General features: G+C 27.1%; 10 protein-coding genes and 1 non-coding gene across 11 annotated transcripts; 7 read left to right on the top strand and 4 right to left on the bottom strand.

The window, feature by feature from the left end:
- Positions 1-17: 17 nt before the first annotated feature.
- T552_02454 (hypothetical protein) lies at positions 18-1,062 on the top strand. Its single transcript, XM_018370994.1, has 5 exons — positions 18-174; positions 227-290; positions 338-373; positions 429-704; positions 752-1,062. Exons 1-5 carry the CDS (start codon positions 62-64, stop codon positions 950-952), a joined length of 690 nt encoding a protein of 229 aa, XP_018225154.1. The 5' UTR covers positions 18-61; the 3' UTR covers positions 953-1,062.
- T552_02453 (hypothetical protein) lies at positions 969-1,904 on the bottom strand. Its single transcript, XM_018370993.1, has 6 exons — positions 1,721-1,904; positions 1,545-1,676; positions 1,454-1,500; positions 1,308-1,406; positions 1,177-1,259; positions 969-1,133 (listed from the first exon to the last, which is right to left on the bottom strand). The coding sequence occupies exons 1-6, from the start codon at positions 1,856-1,858 to the stop codon at positions 1,015-1,017; spliced, it is 618 nt and encodes a 205-aa protein (XP_018225153.1). The 5' UTR covers positions 1,859-1,904; the 3' UTR covers positions 969-1,014.
- A 125-nt stretch (positions 1,905-2,029) lies between these two features.
- T552_02452 (hypothetical protein) lies at positions 2,030-2,633 on the top strand. The gene is made up of 4 exons (XM_018370992.1): positions 2,030-2,067; positions 2,123-2,281; positions 2,403-2,505; positions 2,551-2,633. Exons 2-4 carry the CDS (start codon positions 2,131-2,133, stop codon positions 2,585-2,587), a joined length of 291 nt encoding a protein of 96 aa, XP_018225152.1. The 5' UTR covers positions 2,030-2,067; positions 2,123-2,130; the 3' UTR covers positions 2,588-2,633.
- Positions 2,634-2,698: 65 nt separating this feature from the next.
- T552_02451 (phosphoglycerate kinase) lies at positions 2,699-4,412 on the top strand. The gene is made up of 9 exons (XM_018370991.1): positions 2,699-2,809; positions 2,857-2,954; positions 3,001-3,324; positions 3,370-3,594; positions 3,640-3,683; positions 3,733-3,989; positions 4,034-4,134; positions 4,180-4,196; positions 4,241-4,412. Exons 1-9 carry the CDS (start codon positions 2,745-2,747, stop codon positions 4,364-4,366), a joined length of 1,257 nt encoding a protein of 418 aa, XP_018225151.1. The 5' UTR covers positions 2,699-2,744; the 3' UTR covers positions 4,367-4,412.
- A 120-nt stretch (positions 4,413-4,532) lies between these two features.
- Positions 4,533-5,842, top strand: T552_02450 (hypothetical protein). Its single transcript, XM_018370990.1, has 2 exons — positions 4,533-4,863; positions 4,906-5,842. Exons 1-2 carry the CDS (start codon positions 4,573-4,575, stop codon positions 5,797-5,799), a joined length of 1,185 nt encoding a protein of 394 aa, XP_018225150.1. The 5' UTR covers positions 4,533-4,572; the 3' UTR covers positions 5,800-5,842.
- Positions 5,843-5,953: 111 nt separating this feature from the next.
- T552_02449 (hypothetical protein) lies at positions 5,954-7,142 on the bottom strand. The gene is made up of 7 exons (XM_018370989.1): positions 7,053-7,142; positions 6,895-7,003; positions 6,750-6,831; positions 6,624-6,703; positions 6,236-6,576; positions 6,080-6,190; positions 5,954-6,036 (listed from the first exon to the last, which is right to left on the bottom strand). The coding sequence occupies exons 1-7, from the start codon at positions 7,098-7,100 to the stop codon at positions 5,995-5,997; spliced, it is 813 nt and encodes a 270-aa protein (XP_018225149.1). The 5' UTR covers positions 7,101-7,142; the 3' UTR covers positions 5,954-5,994.
- Positions 7,143-7,149: 7 nt separating this feature from the next.
- T552_05031 lies at positions 7,150-7,222 on the top strand. Its single transcript has one exon. It is a non-coding gene; the product is annotated as a tRNA-Thr (tRNA).
- A 243-nt stretch (positions 7,223-7,465) lies between these two features.
- Positions 7,466-10,495, top strand: T552_02447 (hypothetical protein). The gene is made up of 12 exons (XM_018370988.1): positions 7,466-7,703; positions 7,751-7,794; positions 7,844-7,907; positions 7,955-8,068; positions 8,123-8,184; positions 8,229-8,571; positions 8,619-8,756; positions 8,812-8,933; positions 8,978-9,598; positions 9,646-9,757; positions 9,798-9,966; positions 10,013-10,495. The coding sequence occupies exons 1-12, from the start codon at positions 7,512-7,514 to the stop codon at positions 10,447-10,449; spliced, it is 2,418 nt and encodes an 805-aa protein (XP_018225148.1). The 5' UTR covers positions 7,466-7,511; the 3' UTR covers positions 10,450-10,495.
- A 66-nt stretch (positions 10,496-10,561) lies between these two features.
- Positions 10,562-11,091, bottom strand: T552_02446 (hypothetical protein; the record flags this gene model as incomplete). Its single annotated transcript, XM_018370987.1, has 4 exons — positions 10,562-10,664; positions 10,720-10,825; positions 10,888-10,939; positions 11,062-11,091. The coding sequence occupies 4 exons, from the start codon at positions 11,089-11,091 to the stop codon at positions 10,562-10,564; spliced, it is 291 nt and encodes a 96-aa protein (XP_018225147.1).
- Positions 11,092-11,539: 448 nt separating this feature from the next.
- T552_02445 (hypothetical protein) lies at positions 11,540-13,384 on the bottom strand. The gene is made up of 7 exons (XM_018370986.1): positions 13,282-13,384; positions 13,140-13,222; positions 12,941-13,077; positions 12,838-12,895; positions 12,654-12,789; positions 12,480-12,608; positions 11,540-12,435 (listed from the first exon to the last, which is right to left on the bottom strand). The coding sequence occupies exons 1-7, from the start codon at positions 13,336-13,338 to the stop codon at positions 11,581-11,583; spliced, it is 1,455 nt and encodes a 484-aa protein (XP_018225146.1). The 5' UTR covers positions 13,339-13,384; the 3' UTR covers positions 11,540-11,580.
- Positions 13,375-14,080, top strand: T552_02444 (prefoldin, alpha subunit). Its single transcript, XM_018370985.1, has 5 exons — positions 13,375-13,401; positions 13,448-13,615; positions 13,664-13,773; positions 13,817-13,922; positions 13,973-14,080. Exons 1-5 carry the CDS (start codon positions 13,389-13,391, stop codon positions 14,032-14,034), a joined length of 459 nt encoding a protein of 152 aa, XP_018225145.1. The 5' UTR covers positions 13,375-13,388; the 3' UTR covers positions 14,035-14,080.
- The last annotated feature ends 155 nt before the right edge of the window (positions 14,081-14,235 follow it).

Here is a 14,235-nt window from a genome sequence, read left to right as displayed (position 1 = left end):
TAGTGAATTAAGTGAAAATACAAAGGGATTGGTTTTAAATAATCTTAAAAAACCTATTGGAATGAATGAAGCACCATTAGTTGAAAAGAATAGTCGAAAAAATAAAAAAAATTGGAGAGAAAACCTTAGTAATTTGTTAAATTTAGAAAAAAACAAAGAAAGAAGAGAAAAACTGTAGATTTTAATCTAAAAAAAGATATTTAAAGAAATATCTGAGTGATTTTAGTTTAAAAGAGGCCTCTAAGTCATATTTAGATGATTTTCAGGAGATGAAATATCATCAAGGAAAAGTAAATTTAATAGGTTAATATAAACGATTTTTAATAGGGGGGTTTAGAAATGGATAGCACCTAATTATCTGTTTAATAAGGATGTAATATAAGATATTTTATTATTTTTGTTATATAAATATGTTAACATTTATATAGCAAGCTTTATATATTGCAAATTTTTATGGTAGAACGCTTTTAAATGTTACAGCAAATACAACACCTTTTATTGAATCATCAGCAGCATCTCTTGTAAGTATTTTTTCATCTAAATCAGGAGAAGAACATATAAAATCATTTTTAACTCCTAAGTTATATTTGGAAGCGTCAAATTTAAAATTTATTTATATTAATCTGCAAGAAAACTTCTTAAAAGCTATGCTTGTTCGGCTTTTTTCAAAAAATATAAAAAACAGTATATCAAAAGAATATCATGTAATGATTTAATCTAAAGGTATGGTTTAATATTAATATTTATATAGAATACATACTTTTTTATTAATAAATTACCAAAAGATATTAAAGAAAATATGTTGATTACAAATATATATGTTGGATATATATATCTTGTAGATAACCAATGTCGAATTCGATGGGCAGGATGTGGAAATGCCACAACAGAAGAAAAAGAAAATTTGGTAATATGTTCGCAAAAACTTATAAAAGAATATGAAAAAGTGTAGAATACCAAGTGATGATATATTTTAAAATAACTTATTGTATGAGCCTTTTTAAGAATGCCATTTCACATCATAAAATATGTCATAATAATGCATGCAGAAATAATAAACGATAAAATTAAATTATTCCTTTTCCTCTTTGTATTTACCCTAGAAATAAGATATTTAATTCCAGAAATAAGATCTATTAAAGATTAATCTGATTTTTAAATTTCTCTTCACTTTACTTGTTGCTCTTGACATTTTTTGATTCATATCATGAAGCATATCTTTTTGCTGATAAAAATCATCTCGAGTAGTATACGCTTGTCTAATATAAAGATCAGATGTTGAAACTATCCAATATACTAAATTTTACAAAAGAATTTGATCCGCCATATTATGTGAATTATCAATTCTATTTGACTCCTCAATAAAATAATTCGTTTCATTATTTTCTATTCCATTCTCATGTTTTCTATTTATCATTCTTTAACCTTCCATATCATCTTTTCTTAAACATACTTATGATAACCTTCATTAGTTCCTTTATATCCCACTTTTCTCTTTTTCTAAAACTATAAAAAATATCCAATCAATTTAATAATTAACTAACATTCATTTTCTCATATTCTTTCTTATGTTTCTCCAATATTTCTATATGTCTTTCAACATGGTATTGCTTAACTGTATCTCCCCCATAATCTGGGTCTAATAACCCTGATAAAGAATTGATAATTACATTTCTCTGTTTCTTTATAAGAAACATCTTCATCCATAATAAAAATAAACCTTATTAAAGAGTTCCTGAGCCTGTTCTTCATGTGTTTCTGGTGATGTTACCAATTCTAATAAGAGAGTTTCTGTTTGAGACTCCAACGATATTAGTTGTAGCCTTAATGTAGACCATGATTTAGCTTCATCCGACATAATAATATGTCTGGAAAACTAATTTTAACTTGTTTATTTAGAATTAACTGATAAATAAAGGTAAATAAGAAGATTTAAAAAAATATTAAAAAATATTAGAAAAATATTAAAAAATAATAAAAATATTAAGAAAAATATAGAAATTAAATAAAAATTAATAAAAATTACTATAAAATTACTATAAAATAAATAGAAATTAATAAAAATTGGTATAAATTATAACTAAAAATAGAGATTAAATAGATATTAAACTATTATTATTAGAATTAGAAATGGATAAAGGAGAATTAGGCGAGTCTAAGAGAAAAATAGAAGAAAAGGATCAATATAATAGTGTTTCAACAGAAAATTCAACTGAAGAAAAAAAAATAGATATTAATACATTAGACGATGATGATGAATTTGAAGATTTTCAAGCAGAAGGTATTATTTTTTGTTTAAAAGGATTTATATTAAATATTATAAAATATTATAAGATATTATTAAATATTATATAATTTATCATATTTTTATATATTTTTGAATATTTTAACTAATTTTATAGATTGGACTGAGGCTGATACAGACCTTGGAATAAGTAAAGATAAATTATGGGATGATAACTGGGATGACGATGACCTTGAAGATTCTTTTTCCTTAAGTTTAAGGTATATTTTTTAGTAAATATTTCTTTATAATATATTAATTTTCAGAGCTGAGCTTCAAAAGTTTCAGACACCTTCTGTTTAAGCTTATTAAAAAAAATTTTGTTTTTTACATGTTTTAACAAACAAATACATAATTTAATTCTCCTGTAATTTGTATCTACTTCAAATATTAACTTTACTCTCTGATTCATATATAAGCCATCCGACGGGTAAGAAATATAGATAAAGGTGGATTCAGAATGTCTCTTTTCAATAAATTATCACTCAGAGAAATTGTATTGAAAGATAAAAGGGTTTTTATCAGGTATATTGCTTTTTTTCCGGTAAAAAATAAGTTAATATTTGTTTAAGAGTAGATTTCAATGTTCCCTTAAATTTGAACAGAGAAATCACGAATAACCAGAGGATTACGTCTACAATTCCTACAATTGAATATGTTATAGAGGAGGGTTTATATGGCGGTGTTAATTTTCTTATTATTTAAGTAAAAATTAGGAGCAAAAGCAATAATTCTTGCATCTCATTTAGGCCGGCCTAATGGCAAAAGAAATGAGAAATATTCATTAAAACCAGTATCAGAAGAACTGGAGAAGCTTCTTGGAAGGAAGGTTACTTTTTTGAATGACTGCGTTGGCGAAGAAGTGGAGAAAATATGTAAAGAAGCAACAAATGGACAAATTATCTTACTTGAAAACCTGAGATTCCATATTGAAGAGGAGGGAAGTGCTAAAGATGAAGAGGGAAACAAGATCAAAGCGGATCCTAAGGATATTGAGAGTTTTCGTAGGTCATTAACGTCATTAGGAGAGATATATATCAGTTAATAGAGAAAAAAATTATTTTTATATAATTTATATTGTTTAGATGATGCATTTGGCACTGCACATCGTGCACATAGCTCTATAGTTGGGGTTGATTTGCCTCAGAAGGCAGCAGGGTTTCTTATGAAAAAAGAACTTGACTTTTTTGCAAAAGCTCTTGAAAGTCCTCAGAGGCCTTTTTTAGCAATTTTAGGTGGAGCTAAAGTTTCAGACAAAATACAGCTTATTGACAATCTTCTTGATAAAATTGACCTTTTGATTATATGTGGTAAAGTAAAAATATAACAAGATCAATTTTTTATTGAGATTTCAGGTGGAATGGCATATACATTTAAAAAAATTTTAGAAAATATGGAGGTTTTTTAGATATTCTAAGCATTTTATAGACATTACTGATTTATTATAGATTGGATTATCTTTGTTTGATAAAGTAGGTGCAGAAAATGTTAAATTTTTGGTAGAAAAAGCAAAAAACAACAATGTAAAAGTTGTTTTCCCTGTAGATTTCATCACAGCAGACAAATTTGATAATGATGCAAAAACAGGATATACTACTGATAAAGAAGGAATTTCCCCTCATTTAATGGGGCTAGATTGTGGTCATAAATCAATTGAATTATTTCAAGATGTAATAAAACAAGCCAAAACCATTTTATGGAACGGGTAATTTTTTTTATCCTTTTTTTCACACTAAAATAACATATTAGTCCTGCTGGAGTATTTGAATTTGATTCTTTTGCTTATGGAACTAAAAAAATACTTGATGCTGTAGTTTCCTCCTCAATTTCTGGAAATATGGTCATTATAGGTTCTTATAATTATCATTCCATTACTTATACTAATTTTATATTAGGTGGCGGTGATACTGCTGTTTGTTCTTCTAAAAAAATACTTATTTATACTAATATATATAGACTGTTGCTGCAAAATACAATCAAGTTCATAACATATCTCATGTTAGCACTGGTGGCGGTGCAAGTTTGGAACTTTTAGAAGGAAAATCCCTTCCTGGTGTTTCAATATTAACTGATAAACAATAATCTATTTCATTATACTAAATTTATCAACTAATACTAAAATCCTTTTTATATAACACTACTTATATTTTTATTTTCTAAACTATTCAAAACAATTCTTTTTATATATAAGTTTATTATATTTTAAAACTTCTTTTTTTATTATATCTTAAATATTTATATCTTAAATATTTATCTTAAAAATTATAAAAATATAAATTCTTCTTAAGATGAACCATGTCTTCAAATATAAAGAAGATGGAAAGAAGGCAGTTAAAATATCCTTTAAAGAACCTCTTATGATTAATTTATTTGAAAATAAAAATAACGAGCTATATATTGAGTTAGTTAAACATGTTATGACAAAGTCAAAAAAAATAGTTGTTTTTGTTGGAGCAGGAATATCTACAGACGCAGGAATACCGGATTTTAGATCAGAAAAAGGACTTTTTGCTAGTTTACGTTCAAATTTTAAGTTAAAAAGCAGCGGACAGGATTTGTTTGATATATCTGTTTACAAAGTTGAATAATTATACAAAAAAAGACGAATTTAATGAGTCTAGAATGAAGAAGATATTAAACGGTTCCATAAAATGATAACAGACTTGTATAAAATCTCAGCATCAGCAAAACCCACATTATTTCATGAATATCTTGCGGCATTAGCACGTTCATCGCAATTAATACGACTTTATACACAAAATATTGACTTTTTAGAGACGCGGATGCCGTATCTAGAGTCAGAAGTACCGTTACCTATGTATCCACCATGGCCGAGGACGATTCAGTTACATGGTGGACTTCAAAATATGATTTGTTCAAAATGTTATTGGACAGGACCTTTTGATCCGGAAATTTTTAAGGAAGATGCACTTTCAGTGTGTCATCAATGTATAGAAATGGAGAATATACGTACAATTGCAGGAAAACGGAATATTGGGGTGGGAAAATTAAGACCACGAATTGTTTTATATAATGAATATAATTTGGACAGTGAAGCAATTGGAAAGGTAACAGAATATGATCTTAGAGAGAAACCAGATGCATTGATTGTTGCGGGTACTAGTCTTAAGATTGCAGGAGCACGAAAAATTGTTAAAGAAATGATAGATGCGGTAAAGGCATCACATGGTGTAACAATATGGATTAATACATCAGATTTTCCTAAACCCAAGGAATTTGAAAAAAAATTTGATATTGTTATTAAAGGAGATTGTCAGAAGGTAGCAGATTTAGTTTTATTAAAAAATGATACATCAAATATTCATTCAAAAGAGCCATCTTATGTTTTAGACCCATCGTCAATAAAGCAAACTTTTACGAATGATCTTTTTATTGAACAAAATACGAATACTATATACTTTTCAAAAAGAAAACGTGTTTTAAAAGAACAGCCAGAAATATCTAGGATTTTTAAATCTGTAAAATCAACGAAAAGTATTAAAGTTTCTAAATAGCAAATATGCTTGTAATATATATATATATATATATATATATAAAGACGTTGCATATGAAGGTTATACGCATTTTATAAAAATGAAATTAATATTAAACTGAAGCATGTTTTATTTATTTTACGAAAGTCTTTAATAATACGATATTATATAATGATGTGCTTATAATGATGAAGTATAGTATTCATGTTTTTTTTACTAATCATCAGTATTAATTGAATCTCTGGGCTCTTTTGGTTCCTATTATTTATTAACAAATAACTAGAAAAAAGCGTTTTCATACTTGATCTTCATCCCATTGTGTACAATCATCAATATATGCCAAAATCATTTCTATCGAGCCTTCATTATGTATATCTAAAGGCAAGAATGATACCATATGAAAATCATCAATCTATAAAATATAAATAAATATAATTTACCAACAAATTCTTAATACTAGTTGAATTATGGCTTTATTAAGATCATGATATCGAGGATTTGTCTTTGAATTCACTTCATCAATTAATAAAAAAGGATCAGGATTTAAATAACGCTTTAAATCACTTTTTCGAATTTGTGATTGTATTAAATCCATTTTACTCATAATATTAATATGAGGTATTTCAAGTAATACCATAGCACTCATAGCACTCATTACTCCTGCAAAAAATTTCGCTTTATCAATAATGAATTGCGACTCTAAAAGATATGTAGCACAAAGATGAAAATTTAACTGAAGATGTAAATATTTTGTAAGTACTGGTAAGACTGGAATATGTGTATATAATTCAATTTGCCCTTCAATTCTTCAAAAAAAACTTAATTTATTCATTCAAATTTTATACCAGGCATATCAAATACCAAATAGTCATTATCTAATCCTGCTAATTCTTCCTCAAGCCAGTCCAAATGGTTCATTAAAAAACTATATTTCTTCTATCAATTGCTTGTATAAATACTTGTTTTCATACTCAAAGCAATAAACCAATCCACCATTAGGTCCATATTCAAGTTCTTCCATTACATCTTGTAAACTAATCAAATTCCTAATATCTAGAATCTAATTAACCCAATTCTACTATAATATATGTATAATCTCTCTCTTTTTATATTCACCTATAGTTGCCTCCATATCATCTGTTTCCGCCGCTGGATCAAGATTAATCAAATGTGCTGGACGGCCTATTTGCTGTATATGAGAAACAAGCGCATGACTAAATGTAGTCTATATTAAAAGATCATCACTTATTTTCTATATTTTATGTATTTATTACTTTTCCGCTGCCTGCTGGTCCCATCACAAGCACTCCTACTCGAGGCATCTTTAAAAATAATAAACTTATAAATTATACACAGCAACCCTTAAGCAATGCCTTTATAGCTCAGTGGTAGTAGCGTAGCACTTGTAATGCTAAGGTCCTGTGTTCAATCCACAGTGGAGGCATATATAAGGGACAACTTTGTGTCCGAAATTAAGTTTTGGGAATATTAAGGCTGCTTAAGTTAGTCTTTAAAGTTTTATCAAATATTGTTTTTTTTTTCAGCTTATTTTACGTCTATTTACAACTTATTTATATTTTATATTAGCAGAATTTTTATTATTCTACACGTCGTATGCTTATAAATTTAAAATTTATTTTTAAATTTATAGGATTTTATATTTATAGGATTTTGGATTTTTATTATAAGCTTTCTATGATAAATCGCGGTATACGACGTGTATAACTGGTTAAATGACGATATTTAAGGATGTTATATTTTATCTCGATGGGTTTGCACCAGATATTGATGAGGAACTTATAAAATATGGTGGAACACGAGCAACGCTTCCAGATGACAATTCACGGGTAACACATATTATTACGACGGATTTTAATAGGAAAACGACCCGTTTGATGGAGAAAAAGGGAATTCCGATTGTCAATGTTAATATTTTATGTTAAGGAAAGGTTTAGTATTGATGGGTATTTAGGTGAAATGGGTAGAAGCATCAATTCGACGTAAACATCTTCAAAAGTTGTTTTATATATATATATATTATCAGTTTATAACGTATTATATATAGTATTAAATATTTCTCAGCAGATCCTCGGTATTTCTTTACAGGAGTGGTTATTATATGTATTGAGGTGAATTGGGATGAATAAGTGATAATGTTAATTAAAAATGATATAAGCTTTCAAATGGAGATTTAAATGCAATTCATGAAGGGGTTTTGGCACTGGGAGGACAGTGTACAGAAGTTTTATCAAAAAATGTTACTCATATTATTGCATTAGATATAAATAATGTAAGTTTGATATGTATTTTTTAAAAAAAGGCGGAAAACCAATTAGAATTTTAGCAAACATGTAGACAAGTTTTAAAAAGACCGGAACTTGGAATAAAAATACTTTCACCGGAATGGTATGGGTTTTTTTATATATAGAAACCAAGTTTAAAATGATTAGGTTTAATAATTGTTTAAAACAACGACAACGTGTTGATGAAACGCCTTATTTATTAACAAATTATATTTTTGATGAAAATCGAACCAAAACAGATCCAGTTTTGTCTCCTATGATAGAAAAAATAAACGATTCTGTTGAAAAATTGAATGAAACTCCTTTGAAATTTACAAAACAAGTTTTGAAAAATAAAAAAATATTTTTTTCAAAAGATTTGGAAATCAATGAAAATTTACTACATACCATTGAAACAATAGTTCTCGGTTTGGGTGCAATACTTGTATCGTCCATACAAAATGCTACTGTTTTTATTGGGATGTATCGAGAAGGAAATGAATATATTCAAGTAATTGTTATTATTATGTTCAATGCTTGTTTTAACAGTGTATTAAGGCAGTTCACCGAGGAATTATTATTGGTAATTTAACGTGGCTTTATTGGATGTATGTATATGAAACATGGGCCAATCCAGAACTAAATCTTTTGCATTATCCTATTGTAAAAGCTGGTCTTCCAGAAATGCATAAAATGGTAGAGATCTCTGCCTCTTTTTTCTTGATTTGTTTTTTTATAATCTTATTATTAGGTTATTACTATTTCAAATTATCAAGGGGAATCTCGACAATATCTTGAAAAGCTTATTAAAGCTCTAGGTGCAACTTTTACGAAAAATATGACACCTAGTAATACACATTTGATAATTCCATGGTATTATTAACTTTATTTTGTATCAATGGTTATTTATTGAACAGTGAATTTGGAGAAAAATATTCGGCTGCGTTGGAATGGAATATTCATATAGTGAATCATCTTTGGCTAGAAGAAACATATGCAGAATGGAAACTTCAAAATATTACAACACCTCGTTATATTTATTTCCCTCCTAAAACAAGCTTCATGAAAATTGTTGGAAATACACCTATAGATTTGGATGTAATAAAGCTTATTTATAAAGATGTAAGTAATGTCCTTGTTGAAGAAAAATCCCCCCTTAAGGAATCGAATTTATTAAAACATTCAAACAATATCTCGTTAAATAATAATGAATTGCCATTGGATTCTTTTTCGTCTTCACTAGATATGACATCAACTTTGGATAATTTTGGTCTACAGGTTCATAGTGATAATGAATCTTCTTTTCAGGTATCTAATTGTGATTCAACAAAAGAAAATCCTCCGCCTTTCCATAAAAGAAGGGCAGCTACTGTTGCTTTAGAGAGGCTTCATAATGAAATAATGCCTGATGTTTTATTATATCAAAAAGAATGCAAAAGAAAAACATTTATTGATTCTTCTGAGGACATAATAAATTCAAAAAAAAAGCTCAAGGAAATATCTATTGAATTTAAAGATCTAAAGAATAATCAAGTCTCGTAAGATTAAACATTTATTCCTTAAATAGTATTTAAAGTTAATTTAGTGTTAAAAGAAAGACTATAGCCAAACCTTTTCCAACAAATAAGGATTTTAGAGATTATAATATCCGAATTTTAGTAACAGGATATAAGGATTGGGATAATCAAATGGAAAAGGTTATTAATATGTTTTTAAATATATTATTGACGATAAAAGGCTTTGCTTACTATAGGAATAGCTACTGTTCAAGACGCTAAAGACTGTACACATCTTGTTGCTTCTAGAATTCAACGAACTCAGAAATTTTTATCTGCACTTTCTTATGTTCCTAAAATATTATCTGTGGATTGGATTGAAACATGCCTTAAAGAAGGAAAGATTGTGGGTATGTTCATATATCATTGATTATATTGATTTTAATTGTTTATTAGATGAAAATAATTATTTTTTAATTGATCCTGAATCTGAACTGAAATATAATTTTAAACTTTTGGATTCTTTAGATAGAGCGCGTAATAATAAACATTCCTTATTTAAAGGATATTTATTACAAATTTCTCCAGCGGCTGTGTCGAATTATAGTAATGGAATAGATACTATAAAAGAAATTATAGAAGTAAATGGAGGGGTCTGTACACTAGCTATATCTCGGAAGAATCAGATAGAATACGAACTCATCCCTATATTAATATCTAATATTTCAGATGTAAGGATTTTAAAACATTTTATTGAAAAAAGAAAAGAAGCAGGAGAAGTTCCTTTAGTTTATAATATGGAATGGGTTTTGACAACAGTTTTGCGACAAGAACTTAACTTTACTGATGAGAATTCACTCTTAGAAGAATATAATCATTTATATATGTCGTAAATTTTTGGGAAATATATTAAAAAATAATTTATGTTAAAATTTCAACATCATTTGTAATTAAAATACAACGTTCAAATTGAGTACATCGACTGCCATCAAATGATGATATTAATCATCCATTTTCATATAAAATTGGATCATATGTGTCTCTTTCATAAAAACGTGGTTTAATCATAAATATCATCCTAGGTATTATATTTATATATGGAGGAAATCTTATAATGATGAAAAATAAACGAAAATGAATGAGATTTTCGTCTTATAACATACCTCATTAGACAATTTCTAACTTTAAATTCATATTCTTTTGCAATACCATCTATTGCTTTTCTAATAACACTAAATGATTTTTTGGGTATGTATGTATTAATTCCTGCTATTAATCTATTTTTGTATACTAAATTGGTCTTTTAGAGTTTTTAAATATCTCTTCAATACTAAAAGTTGATGATATATCTCCATGGAAATATTTATTTGGATCATCAGAGTGCTTTACAAAAAATAAAATATCTATATTTACAATATCTCATGAATGCAATATATTTCTTTATGTATTTAATTTAAGTTAGCTTTACTTATCAGGAATGCTATGAACAATAATGTTGTTAATACCAATGCAGCAACTATCATTAAAATTCCCATAATTTAATAGCAATGGATATATATTTCTAGAGAATGAATATTTTCTGACATGTTGATCAATTTTTTCTGCTTAGATCCATGGACAAGCAACTGCTTTTTAATATCTAAGACATCCTGCTGCTAATTTTCCTGTATGACGTATACCAGATAATAATAAGGGCCGTAATTCTTGCTTTTATCATTAATGGCAGGACGAATCTCATTATTCCATTGGCCCTTTTCTTAAATCCTTGCATAATAAGGAATAACAATGGATTATGGAATATATAAATGTTAAAGAATGACTTTTAAAGAATAAACTGGTTTTATAAATTGATAAGTTTTATCAGTTATCCAAGGATATATATGTTCTTTTTGTAAAAAATGGCTTTGAATAATCATTTGAGATGATGAATATATCAAAATATACAAATAGTAATATTATGCATAAATTATAGTAAAAATTATATGCATTTTATACAAAAATGATGACAAAATATATTAAAAAAATTAATACCTTTTTCTCGTAAGTGATGGTTTCCATTCAAGTGGATGGGTTTCTTCTGTGGCATTTTCATCTTGTTTATAAACTTTAATTGTTTTATCTGCTTCGCATGTAATTAAACGAAGACCTGTTCTGTCAAATGTACTTGCAAAAATTCCTGCTTCACTTTCTAATGATCCTGGCTGAACAATTGTATTTAATGTTTGATATTTATATCCCGATTTCCAATCATAAAACGACATAGATCCATTATCTGCACCAGCAAACATAACGTCATCAGCGTTTAATGATAATGTATTTATAATAGCATTGTGTTGTTCAAAATTTTGCATAAATAATCCTTCAGGAAATTTCCATTGTTTGATATTATCTGCACTTCCACTTGCAAAACTAAATTCTTTTTGGTGAAGAACAAGAGCTCTTACACCTTTTTTATGATTCGTCAATACAGTCATAGTTTTACCAGCTGCTAAATCCCATAAACGGATTGTAGAATCCATAGATCCAGAAATAACTTGTGGATCTACATCTTGGCACTTTACATCTGCAATTGTCTGATTATGTCCAGAAAGTACATGAACATTGTTTCTAGTACGCATATCCCAAACTCTTACAACAGAATCCCTTCCTCCTGTACAAAGAACATCTAACGTAGGATGTAAAGATAAACAATAAACGCCGCTAAGAGATCCATGATAATGTCTAATTACTTTATTTGTTTCTAAGTCCCAACATTTAATCATTTTATCTTCTGAACATGAAAAAAGATAAGGATGTCTAGATGATACCGCAAGACCTCTAATAGTTGAAATATGACCTGTTAATGATAATTTTAGAGTACCAGATGCAAGATCCCAAATCTAATTTTAATTAAAAATAATAAATATAGTCTTATAAAAATAACTTTTATAACTCGATCTCCTGATCCCGTAACAAACCACTTATTCCCCGGTTCTACTGCTACTGCTCTTACCCACCCAAAATGTCCACAAATTACTCTCATTAATTTCCATGGAGCATGCCATTCTGGTTTCTTAAAAAAATATTAGCCAAAAAAAAATTAAATAAAACATTGTACAATAGGTTTAACATTTTCCCTTCGTATAAGACTTGATGTTTGCTTATTTTGTGTATTTTTTTGTACATGACTTAATGACTTAGATAAATCTGTTTTAACTGGTAGTGTTAATGCCATTAAATCTTTATTATCATTTCTATACATAAAAATTATCATTTTCATACTATTTTCATTCAAATAATACTCATGTGTCTCTGAAATAATCTTTTCAAGCATTTTATTTGATCCCTTTTCATCTTCATCTTATAAAATTAATTTAACATATTTTTCTACAAAAATACAAAAACCTCCATTTTCTATCTTTCTCTCCTTATTCTTCTCCTCTTCTGATACATATTTCTTTTGTTTATCAATAACGCTCTGCGGCAATTCCTTTACATTTTCATATTCTGTCTTTATTTTATAATTAATCTTGGCTTTTTTACTAAAAAAACATTATCATTCAATATCCACTCAATATATATTTATATAATCCCTTATAAATACCTTGTTTCATCATCTATATTTGAACAAAATTGATATTCTAAAGAGAAAAGTTCTTGTGTTCTTTTTAATAATAATTGTATCTTCTATTATCAAAAAATTAGCCTTTTTTTTCCATTAAAAAGATATTATTAGTTAATCTTACGTCTAGAATTAAGATTTCATCTTTATTTTCCTTTAATTCTTCTTTATCCTCCTCCATTTTCTTATTTAAATATTTTAAACTTGTTAGAACGTTAAAAAAAAACTAAGATGGAGCAGAAAGGTAAAAATGATAAATAAAATATTAAGAAATTACTAATAATCTTAAGAAATTGACTTAAAATCCTTAACAATACCTCAATTAGATGAAATACGTAAACAAATAGAATTAGAGTTAAATTACTTTACAAATAGTTTTTCAAAGTTAAAACAAGCCCAGTTTAAGTTTAAAGAATGTAAGAAACTGGTTAATACGTTGTTAAAAAAGGAGAATAACAGTATATATTTATATATATAAGTTTTTTATTTTGTTAAAAAAGGGATAGATAAAGAAATATTAATACCATTAACAACGTCATTATATGTTTCAGGATTTTTAGTTTCAGAGCCGGAAAAGGTTATGGTAGATATTGGTACGGGATATTATGTTGAAAAGGTTTTTTTGAGGGTAGTTTTATGTATTTTTTTAAAATATATAGACTATTGATGGAGCAATAAAGTTTTATGATGAGAGAATAAAGTATTTAGAAACGAATTTCCAGGACTTAGAAACGCATCTTAATACGAAATCAAGTAGTTTAAGAGGTAAATTAATTATTTATAGGTTAAAAGATGTATAAATTGATTATATGTAGCAGTTACAGAGATTATGCAAGAAAAAATTAAGAATCTTCAAGCATCACCTAATGAAATATGAAATTATTTAGATGAAATTTGAATAAAATGAGTAGAATATGAATAATAAGTAGTAAATTTATTTAAAAATTAGATTTATTAAATATTATTTTAACTGTATTAAGTTATTTATTATAAAAAACTTTAAATATTAAAAAAATATCTAATGATATATATGTCGTATATATTATTGATGACATTATTAAGAGAAAAGCGTTTAGAT

This window comes from Pneumocystis carinii (assembly GCF_001477545.1).
Source record: "Pneumocystis carinii B80 chromosome Unknown supercont1.11, whole genome shotgun sequence".
Classification (NCBI taxonomy): domain Eukaryota; kingdom Fungi; phylum Ascomycota; class Pneumocystomycetes; order Pneumocystales; family Pneumocystaceae; genus Pneumocystis; species Pneumocystis carinii.
This window is presented reverse-complemented; position numbering and strand designations above follow the sequence as displayed.

Coding starts and splice junctions, on each gene's coding strand:
- T552_02444 (XM_018370985.1), top strand. Junction 13,616..13,663: donor GTTAAAAAAGGAGAATAACA/GTATATATTTAT, acceptor AAAAAGGGATAG/ATAAAGAAATATTAATACCA. Junction 13,923..13,972: donor GAAATCAAGTAGTTTAAGAG/GTAAATTAATTA, acceptor GATTATATGTAG/CAGTTACAGAGATTATGCAA.
- T552_02449 (XM_018370989.1), bottom strand. CDS start 7,100: ATGCCTCGAGTAGGAGTGCTTGTGATGGGACCAGCAGGCAGCGGAAAA. Junction 7,004..7,052: donor GACCAGCAGGCAGCGGAAAA/GTAATAAATACA, acceptor CTTTTAATATAG/ACTACATTTAGTCATGCGCT. Junction 6,704..6,749: donor GGATTGGTTTATTGCTTTGA/GTATGAAAACAA, acceptor GAAGAAATATAG/TTTTTTAATGAACCATTTGG.
- T552_02445 (XM_018370986.1), bottom strand. CDS start 13,338: ATGGAGGAGGATAAAGAAGAATTAAAGGAAAATAAAGATGAAATCTTA. Junction 12,896..12,940: donor GAGAAAGATAGAAAATGGAG/GTTTTTGTATTT, acceptor TAATTTTATAAG/ATGAAGATGAAAAGGGATCA. Junction 12,436..12,479: donor CAGGAGATCGAGTTATAAAA/GTTATTTTTATA, acceptor AATTAAAATTAG/ATTTGGGATCTTGCATCTGG.
- T552_02452 (XM_018370992.1), top strand. CDS start 2,131: ATGGATAAAGGAGAATTAGGCGAGTCTAAGAGAAAAATAGAAGAAAAG. Junction 2,282..2,402: donor TGAAGATTTTCAAGCAGAAG/GTATTATTTTTT, acceptor CTAATTTTATAG/ATTGGACTGAGGCTGATACA. Junction 2,506..2,550: donor TCTTTTTCCTTAAGTTTAAG/GTATATTTTTTA, acceptor ATTAATTTTCAG/AGCTGAGCTTCAAAAGTTTC.
- T552_02454 (XM_018370994.1), top strand. CDS start 62: ATGAATGAAGCACCATTAGTTGAAAAGAATAGTCGAAAAAATAAAAAA. Junction 291..337: donor TGAAATATCATCAAGGAAAA/GTAAATTTAATA, acceptor AGGGGGGTTTAG/AAATGGATAGCACCTAATTA. Junction 705..751: donor GTATATCAAAAGAATATCAT/GTAATGATTTAA, acceptor ATATTTATATAG/AATACATACTTTTTTATTAA.
- T552_02453 (XM_018370993.1), bottom strand. CDS start 1,858: ATGTCGGATGAAGCTAAATCATGGTCTACATTAAGGCTACAACTAATA. Junction 1,501..1,544: donor AAGAATATGAGAAAATGAAT/GTTAGTTAATTA, acceptor TTATAGTTTTAG/AAAAAGAGAAAAGTGGGATA. Junction 1,134..1,176: donor AAAAATGTCAAGAGCAACAA/GTAAAGTGAAGA, acceptor AATCTTTAATAG/ATCTTATTTCTGGAATTAAA.
- T552_02450 (XM_018370990.1), top strand. CDS start 4,573: ATGAACCATGTCTTCAAATATAAAGAAGATGGAAAGAAGGCAGTTAAA. Junction 4,864..4,905: donor TTGATATATCTGTTTACAAA/GTTGAATAATTA, acceptor TAATGAGTCTAG/AATGAAGAAGATATTAAACG.
- T552_02451 (XM_018370991.1), top strand. CDS start 2,745: ATGTCTCTTTTCAATAAATTATCACTCAGAGAAATTGTATTGAAAGAT. Junction 2,955..3,000: donor TGAATATGTTATAGAGGAGG/GTTTATATGGCG, acceptor AGTAAAAATTAG/GAGCAAAAGCAATAATTCTT. Junction 3,990..4,033: donor AAAACCATTTTATGGAACGG/GTAATTTTTTTT, acceptor ATAACATATTAG/TCCTGCTGGAGTATTTGAAT.
- T552_02447 (XM_018370988.1), top strand. CDS start 7,512: ATGACGATATTTAAGGATGTTATATTTTATCTCGATGGGTTTGCACCA. Junction 7,908..7,954: donor TGGTTATTATATGTATTGAG/GTGAATTGGGAT, acceptor AAATGATATAAG/CTTTCAAATGGAGATTTAAA. Junction 9,758..9,797: donor GGGATAATCAAATGGAAAAG/GTTATTAATATG, acceptor TGACGATAAAAG/GCTTTGCTTACTATAGGAAT.